Source organism: Dermacentor albipictus, chromosome 3 (assembly GCF_038994185.2).
Source record: "Dermacentor albipictus isolate Rhodes 1998 colony chromosome 3, USDA_Dalb.pri_finalv2, whole genome shotgun sequence".
NCBI classification, from domain to species: domain Eukaryota; kingdom Metazoa; phylum Arthropoda; class Arachnida; order Ixodida; family Ixodidae; genus Dermacentor; species Dermacentor albipictus.
The window spans coordinates 62746555-62756102 of record NC_091823.1 but is presented as its reverse complement, the minus strand read 5'-3'; the positions used below and the strand labels follow the sequence as shown (position 1 = coordinate 62756102).

The 9548-nt window shown below is 44.0% G+C and overlaps 1 protein-coding gene across 3 annotated transcripts in view; it reads left to right on the top strand.

The window, feature by feature from the left end:
- Nucleotides 1-376: 376 nt before the first annotated feature.
- The window catches only part of LOC135898788 (uncharacterized), a 17513-nt gene continuing 8341 nt past the window's right edge, over nucleotides 377-9548 (top strand). Inside the window, exons 1-2 of one of the 3 annotated variants that reach the window (XM_070535507.1) lie at nucleotides 377-485; nucleotides 8309-8505. In XM_070535507.1, coding sequence (XP_070391608.1) covers nucleotides 443-485; nucleotides 8309-8505 — 240 coding nt within the window. In that variant the 5' untranslated portion in view covers nucleotides 377-442. Of the gene's footprint in view, nucleotides 486-4530; nucleotides 8283-8308; nucleotides 8571-9548 lie in introns of those variants that run through there. The other 2 variants (XR_011512748.1, XR_010563410.1) reach the window with 2 other exon arrangements.

The following is a 9548-nucleotide window of genomic DNA, read 5'->3' as shown; positions in this document are numbered from 1 at the left end:
AAAAGGTTAACAGAAACATGCTTGTTTCTTGAACTTCGCGCGTTAAGCTGGAGCAAATTGTTTGGCACCACGTAAGCCCTTAAGACGCCTAAATGAAGCAGCATCATGGTAACTACATGTTTTATAGTGTGTAGCCATATGGTTATAAGGTACAAGTATTGAAATTCCTGGCGCCGTCTCATTTGTTTGAGGTCACTGGTTGCCTTAATCCTCAGTACTCGGTCACGTTGACTGCGCCGAACAAAGAATTTACCATCCTTGTCCCAGGCAGACTGGTATTCTATTTCTCTTGCCTCTGTTTTCATCTGCCAGAACAAGCATTTGTTCTGAGCAGTGAAGTTTTCGTTGATGAAAACCTTTGATTGCTTTCCTCATAGGTCACCTGTTATTGCAAGCCAAGGGTCCCGAGTACAGCGGACTGAAAAGCGCACTATGATAGGCGATGGCTTGTCAGTCCCGCCTGAGCCTGCTCTACGGTGCAGCCGGTGAGCGGCTTCAATATCTTTTTGAGATTGTCTTGGAAGCTCCAGGTCATCAGCCGAAAAATTAAGCTCTTCTATCACTTTCTCATTAGCTCGTTCAGCAAGTCCATGGATTTCTGGATTAACATGTCTGCTATATTGATCAAAGTTATTAACTTGTTGTTTAAGCATTTCTATATCTTGTTCATTTATCTGCGCCTTCTAGTTTTTTCCATGCACTTTCTTAAACTGCTCATATCAACACTCTGTCACTTCACTTCGGCAAGCACTTCATCATGCTTGACATTTCCTGTAATGACCTTTTAATGCCACACACAGTGGCAGCAACCCTTCCAGAGTATCTACTTAAGTAGTAACGACAGTTTCCTCTGAATTTCAACTATTTCTTTTGCCAAGTTTATTCAGTGTTCTACATTTGCTAGTTCGGTGATCTAATTGCATTGAGCTTTTGTCATTTTACGTGATGCACAGTTCCAAGACTTCTTCGGCGCTGCAGATTTCTTTTTATATGCTGCTTCTGTAACTCCTGAACATACACCTACATGATACCTGTATTTACGCTCTGAACACGACAAAATTGTCGTGTCCCCCACAGATTCATGACGAGAAATGCAAGTGTCCGCCATGTTAGTTGAATTCAACAGCAGTGGCAAACTGTGTACTCAATTGACGCATGCTAAATGTCATATATAGGTAAGCACGAACCTGGGCAACGACTTAGAAACTTTAATAAACGAACCAAGACTCTCTAGCTACACCCTTGTCACAAAGAACACCCTTGCCACCAAATGAATGTAGGCTGTTCAGCTCACTGCACAAGCTTGCAAAATAAGAAAGAAGCCCCACCCCTGAAACTACTCTGCAGTGGACACAGTCTTCGAGGCTACAGGTTTTATGCTTCCCTCTCCCACGTATTGCGCCAAGAGAGGTATGGGGAAGAGAGAGAGAGAGAAGGGAAGACGGAAAGGCAGGGAGGTTAACCAGACTGAGTCCAGTTTGCTACCCTACACGTGGGGAGGGGAATGGGGAGTGAAAGAGGAAGAGAGAGAACTTGGGGAAGATTCCTCCTTGCTCGCATTTCGTTCAACTGCGCTGCAGTAACAGCCGAGTACGCTGAAACTCCGACCTCATGCGCTCAGTTTCTTTCCACTAAAGCTCGGCTTTCTTGTTGGCGACGGCAATCTTGCGCTCGATAGCGTCCACAGCGCACTGGACATGGTCGGCGTCGCATTTCGCATTGGTGTGCTCCCCTTTGGCAACGATGGGGCGCTTCTGCGAAGTTCCTCTTTGAGCCCGAATTATACAGGCGGTCAAAGGAGACGACAGCTTGGGCTGTCGTGGCGTCGACAGTGCTGGTCGCGCAAGCGAAGTGCGGTTTGTCTCCGTCAGCGATTTAGATTTATGGACAATTTCCATGGTGGAAACAAATGTCCCAGGGCATACCTCCGGTAGTGCAAAAACTGTATTGCTCAAGCTGCTGCGAGCATTCGAGGAGTTATCTTGAGCAAGTGATCCGTTTTGCGGATGAGGATATATACTGGACGGCACCTGGAAGCCTGAATCGTGAGTGGGCCGCTCACTTTCATCGCTTTGTATCGCAATGAAAGCGTAGATGGTGTTCGGAGGTTTTGTAAATTACTTGAACACGTCTTGTATACTGAAATCATTAACTACTTAGAAGAGCACAAAATTATTGTTGATTACCAACATGGCTTTCGTCGTGGTTATTCATGCGAAACACAGTTAGCCGGCTTTTTACATGATATGCATTCATACCTAGACCTAGGGTTTCAAGTTGATGCTATCTTCCTGGATTTCTCGAAAGCTTTCGATCGCGTTGCCCACCATAGACTAATACTGAAGCTAATGAACCTTAACATACACCCAACCATTATTGGATGGATTAAGGATTTCCTCTCATCCAGAGTACAATATACGTCTGTTAACAACAGTAATTCCTCTTATACCAAAGTAACCTCCGGTGTTCCGCAGGGCAGCGTTCTTGGCGCTTTACTTTTCTTAATCTATATTAATGACCTGCCTAACAGTGTGTCTTCCCAGATCATACTTTTTGCCGATGACTGCGTAATATATCGATTAATTTCATGCGACAATGACACAGATATTCTTCAAACCGATCTTAACGCTATTAACACATGGTGTTCAACATGGTTGATGACTCTTAATACAGCTAAAACGAAGTTATTATCATTTACTAGGCGCAACCACCGTATTCCAACATCGTATGTAATATCTAACAACATAATTGAACTTACAACTTCATATAAGTACCTTGGTGTTCACTTACAGTCTGATCTAACGTGGCATCATCACATCCGCCTGACGTTGGCATCAGCTAACCGCTCTTTGGGCCTCCTCAAACGCAACCTTAAGCATGCTCCACCTAAACTACGCAGACTAGCATACATCACATTAATACGCCCCAAAATCGAGTATGCATCAGCCATCTGGGATCCTTTTCAAACATATATCACCCAAGAAATCGAATCACTGCAAAACCGCGCGGTCCGTTTCATTTTTTCTGATTATTCACCCTATACTAGCATTTCAGCACTAAAAGCTCGCACTCAGCTTGACGACTTATCTCATCACCGCAGAATTGCACGCCTCTCACTGCTGCACAAACTTCATCATCATCCGCACTTTCACCGTACGTATCTTCGAACCAGCGACAGCCTTCTTTCCGCGCACAGACCATATCTTCAAGATAAAACGCATCAGTTGTCGCTCAGCTAACCATGCTAACTCCTTTGTTCCCCGAACAATTGTTGCATGGAATAACCTACCATCACACATTGCTACTCAAACCGATTTCGCAACCTTTCAGGAACTTTTACGCAATAGTTACGTGTAAATATCCATCATGTACCGTTTCTTCATACGTTGTTCAGTGTATATATTGTTTTGGTCATTTGTCTTACCATTCTGCGTGCACATTGTACAAGTCAATTCATGTCTCATTAATTTGTTAACGTGACAACTGACGCAGTTTCGAGCAACACCCCGTTTTACTTCTTTTACATTGTACCTATTTAATTCCCTTAATTTATTTTCTCAGACAGATTTGTTTTTTAGTATTAGTTTTGTAGTTTTTTGAGTTTCACTTGCCTAATGTATTTCGTATATTGTTTTACTTGTGTATTTTGCTAAATATCGTACTTTCGTATAACTTTTGTGTTTTCTTTTGTAAAAATTTTGTATAACTTTTGTGTACTTCAGTTGTTTTTTTCCGTAACGCGCAAAGCTCACATTTTTTTCATGTATCTGTACCCCCTATGTAATACCCCTTCGGGGTCCTTTAGGGGTATTATGAAATAAAAAAAATAACAAATGATGTATACGTTGATTAGTTTTGTAGTTTTTTGAGTTTCACTTGCCTAATGTATTTCGTATATTGTTTTACTTGTGTATTTTGCTAAATATCGTACTTTCGTATAACTTTTGTGTTTTCTTTTGTAAAAATTTTGTATAACTTTTGTGTACTTCAGTTGTTTTTTTCCGTAACGCGCAAAGCTCACATTTTTTTCATGTATCTGTACCCCCTATGTAATACCCCTTCGGGGTCCTTTAGGGGTATTATGAAATAAAAAAAATAACAAATGATGTATACGTTGTCTCCGCATGTGGGTCGTTGTTGGTAAAGCGAAACGCTCCAAATGAACACGAAAGGCGCATTCACATATGTACTCGGCAAATTTTCGGCAGTAAGCAGGCCTCTAATTATTATAAACAGTGCAAGCGCTGTGACAATTTCTCCTCATGACAAAAAGAACCAACTGCAACATTCGCGAGTTTGTACGGTTCATATGTCACAAAATATGCAAAAACAAAATAACTGAAACAAGACGCCCAGGCCGCACTTTCGTACTCATAAATATTTTGAGCAGGATCCTTTAAGTATTAAACAGCTTTGAGTACAGTCAACACACAAGTAATGTCTACACTTTCAAAATGCGATCATGCACAGGTCGAGAACAGAAATAATCGCGCGACCGAGGTGCTCGGTGCCAAGGGCATAGGGATTGAAGCTGATTTGAGCCAAGCCAGAGGGCCGGCTTCCAAGCAAATGATACAAACAATATAAATGCGCTGGAACTGGGGTTCTGGGGCCCGGGGCATACAGGGATTCTCTACCCTCGCCCACTGATAATCCAGCATGGTTCCTTATTCTCCGATAGATGACTTTTGGGATGTAACTTTATGATTTGAACCATAGTGGGCTCCTTGAGCTAGAAGGGATGGAGCGCTGCCGAATGCTTGGGCAAAGGATAAGTTCACCTCAAACTTTTTACGTGACTCTGTATTGAAGCATGCAAAAACTTTGTGATCTTACGAATTGGTTAAACCTTTGTGGTCGTGTGCGTTGAAGTGCATGTAAAGTGCGGACTACAGGCATCAGGTGGCAAGACTACGTCATGGCTGTAAATCCGATGACTACGGCTCCTGATGCCGCGCTTGCTGACCCGACTGTTCTGCGAAATGGCGCCACTCTTCGGCCGTGTAATGTCCAGAAGCGCGGAAGGGACCGAGGAGCTTCTGCTACCAACATGCCAACGACGGGTGCGCCGGAAATATCCAGCGATGAGCCGTCGCCAAAAAGACAAAAGTGTAACGTTCCTGCTACAAAAACTCAAGAAAAGCGACTTAGACTTCTGGCACCCAAGTTGCAACCGAATGCCGCGTTCTTGAACATCCTGAACGCCCGACAAGGCATGCTGCCCCTGAGTAGCTCTGAACCTTTAACAGTATTATTGCTTTGCGAACAGGGTCAACCGTCGTGTAACGCAACTAAGGTGTCGCTTCTGAAACCTACCGGAACTGACCGTGAACCTCCAATTACTATCATCACAAGTGATGATACTGGCGTAGTGTATACGATGGTGACAAGGGTTGATGATAAAAAAACTATTTCTTCAACTAACGTCATGTCGGCTTCTCTGAAAGAAAGCGTCACCGAGTCTGGAATAATCGACATTCCAACGGCGGGTATTGGTGTAGATCAGTGTGTGTCAGCACTGCATGAGAGACAAGCTTCTGCGTCCTCTGATTGTGCCATGTTACCACCCACAAAAAATCTCACAAGCGAGCCTGCTCTTGTTAGCAGCCTCACCAAAAAAACTGGCATAACACATAGCATAATGTTTGCAGTTGAAAACAGTGCATCTGAAATGTGCACTGCTGGCAGAATCTCTACGAAAGAAATAAAAGAAAGGCCCAGTGAGCCACCGATTGTTGGCATCCCGCTTCCGAATTTTCACTTTGAGCATAACTATTCGGAAGCTATTGAGAGACGAGCATCTGGAGTGTGCACTTCAAGCAGGACTGTGTTGGCTACTGCGGAAGATGCTGCAAAGGAGCCAACAGTCATTAGCAGCCCCACGGAGAAAACTGGCATTGTGCACAGTATGCTGACAATGACTGAAGAAGCATCTGAATTATGCACTTCAAGTGTCTCTACGTTCGACTCCACAGAAGACAGTGCCATTGAGCCTACAATAATTGGCATACCTACTGTGAACATTGACACAGAGCATAGCATGTCAGAAATGGATGACAGACAAGCCTATAGGTTGAGCCATCCAAGCAACATCAAGGTGGAACCTCCAGAGTGCATAGAGTGTGCTATGAACGTTGGCACAGAGCATGGCATGTCAGAAGCTGACGAAGCCACTAGGCCGTGCAGTCCAAGCAAGATCAAGTTGGAGCCTCCAGAATATGTAGAGTGTACTGTGAATGTTAGCACAGAGCATTGCATGTCAGAAACTGATGAGAGACAACCTAATACATTGTGTAGTCCAACCAAGATCAAGTTAGAACCTCCAGAGTTCGTTGAGTGTGAGCCCTCATTTAGTGACAGCCATTATGAGAATAACAATGTAGTGCATAGCCCACTGACAGCAGTTAAAAACAAGCTCTTTGCTTCGTGCAAATCCAAAAATGCCAACTTGTCTTGTATGGTAGACAGTGGCAGCAAGCATGCAGATATTGGAGTTGCTGCTGATGCCACTGATGTGGAAAACAAAACATCTGCAGTGCTTATGGAACAATCCGCTGCGCCACACGCTACAGGCAGCACCAGTTTGTTCCCGGCAAAAGACATTGCCAGTGAGCCTACTATTAATAGTATCCCATTGGACAAGGCTTGCTTGTCGTGTTGCAAGCTAACATTGGTCAAAAATGAAGTGTTTGAGTCATGTGCTTCCAGTGGTGAAGCAGTGACCTGTGCGAACGACACTTCTACTGATCCTGCGGTCGTTGTCGTTCCTATAGACACTGTTGATGTACAGCATAGTGTGTCAAAAGCTGCTGAAAGTCAGGCCTCCACATCATGCACTTCAAGCGAACTTACTGTCATTTGCATCTGTAATGAGAATACTGGCAAAGCAACTAGCACAGTGACAATATCCGAGAGCCCAACTTCCTTACCGCATGCTTCAAGCAACACCACTTCAGAACTTGCGTCACATATAGATGAATTGGGTAGTGACTCATCACCGAAATTGATGCCATATTCATGTGCACTGCCCAGCTCAACTACGACCTTCAGAGATAAGAGACGCAGCTCGCGACATCACGCCATTAAGGAAGGGCTAGTCCGCAGCATATGCTTTAGTGAGAAAACTAAAGACATTGTGCGTGCTTTGGAACACAAGATAACAGTGCCCCAAAGGAAGGTAATGTTTTACCGGGAGAAAGTCAACTCCTTAAAGTCGCAGTTCCATCGTGTGCAGCAGGTCATGAAGCAGCCACAGACACTGTCAAATTTTAGAAAGTTTGTCATGGCTGTTCCACATAGTACAGTTGCAGATGAGGAAACAGGTGCTTCCTGAAATATACTCAGATGTTTTTGTTTGTGTGCATCTTCCATATAAGGCTGTAAAAAGGAACATAAATATTTTATTTATTATTGTTCCACATGCTCTGCAGTTTTAAGGTTGCATATGGGCCATGTTCGAAGTGTGGTGCATATGTACTTTTTTTTTTTTACTTTTTATTTGCTTTTTACTAGCTACAACAAACCATCCCCTTGTTCTATCTTCTATTTGAATCGCCGTGCAGTGCATCTTGATATCTACGTAAGTTGCTGGGTACAGCTGTTGTGCAGAGGATTCAGTGTAGCAGTGTCCCCAAGACAATATGTAACTTACAGGTTTTCAATCTCTGACATCGCAACCTTAAATACTGCTCGGTTTAAAGTCGTCATTATTAAAAGAATAAAACTTTATTTTGTTTTGTATTGCTTGAATACCTTTGGATTTCTTGGTAATGTAGGCCCTCTTTGCTGACTAGTTTTCTTACTAGAAACAAGATGGCGCATCCATTTCTTGGCTCAAGAGGTGCAGTGGTGGTTAGATTCCCAGTCACGGCGGTTGTGTTCTGAGAGGGGTGAAATGCCACGACACTCCTGTATATTGATTTAGTCGCATGTTAAAGAGCACCAGCTGGCTTAAATGAATCCGGAATCCGGAATAGCCTATGTGATGCTTTGGTATGTGAAGTTCCATAATTGCTGTGATTTCCTGCCTCAAGCCACAGTGCACGGTGAATTTATTTTCTCACCGATGTGCCGCTTCTGCACGACCACTGTGTGAAAGATTTTACTCTTTGGCCAGTGTAGTTTAAGTGCTGGTTTGCCATTAGAATGCGCTGTCTTGTACAACTGTCATGATATATTAAGAAGTGCGCAGAAGAATTGCGGTGTTCTGCACATGGGAGCGACAACTAAGTGTGGATGCACGCATGGCACGTGCCGATCTTCTGTGCTGCTTCGTGCTCAAGGTAAGCTGGTTCTCGCTTAACACCAGGTCCAGAGAACTACAGACACATTTTCATGCCGTTTGGGACCTGCACTCCTGCTGGGCAACCGACGCAGGGAACCACGCTAGGTGGGCAACCAGTCCTGGGAGCCAGAGGAGCTGGGCTGCTTTCTCAGACCACCTTGCATATAAGCGAGAGCCTGATGGACCTGAACTTCTGCTGGGCAACCAGTCCAGGGAACCAGGTGAGGTGGCCACTGTACCGTGCCACCGCAACGACCAGCATTGCTGCTAGAGGCAAAAGCCGTAGGTAGAGCTACTCTGCTGCTACAATTTCTGCTGATGCTGCAGCTGCACATTACACTATGCCATTGGTAAACCAAAGGTGATGTCTGTAAACCATCCAACATTTCAGAACCAATAGGTTCGCCTCAACACATCACCTGACTCCATGACAATGAAGCATACGACAAGGGATGTGTTATATTAGCAGGGACATTGTAGTTATAAGCTGTAGGAGCACATGTGCTTTAGTTTATTTCTGTTTCGCATCAACATTTTGTATAGTGTCCTGTGAATATATGTTCTTTTGTGTGTACACTCGGGCGTCAATTGCATTCCTTGGTGAGCAGTACTGTATTCGTAATTCTTTTATTCCGTCACGATAACCATACTGTAATATACCAAGCAAGTGCTCCGCACTACTCAAGAGATAACTCAATTAAAATATGAGGAGCGCTTTGTTGATTCCATACCGTCATTCAATATGGCAGCAAGATAATGGCAGCCACTAAATTTATGCCATCCACTCTGCACTGTTCTAGCAAAAGTGATTTCCGAAGACTGTTTCCTTGTGATCTTTGTCGTTTTATTCACTGTAAAATCCATCAGATACCTCAAAATTCAACCCAAAAAATTTGTCCCTCGGCTTGTCGCAGTTTTCCAGGACCATGGCATCAATGTTGACAAACCAACTGTGCAGCTCACTGTCATTGGTTATGCCCTTGAACGAGTGCGCTACGGTTTCTTTTGGGACGGCAGCCCATGCCTCAGCCACAAAGTCCAGCATCTCCTGCCATGATGGCTTACATAGGTTTTCTTTTGGGGATTTCTAGCCATTTTGCATAAAGGCCTGTCAGGTCCTCTGAAGACTGGCTTTAAGCATTTTGTTCCAGTAGCTCTTTCGTTTTTTCAGGACTGGCAGCGGGGAAAGGGAGAGCGCTTAGTTGGTAGTGTATCAAAATGTGAGATTCACGGAAAAAGGGAGAGAGTGCTACACAAGGGGCGG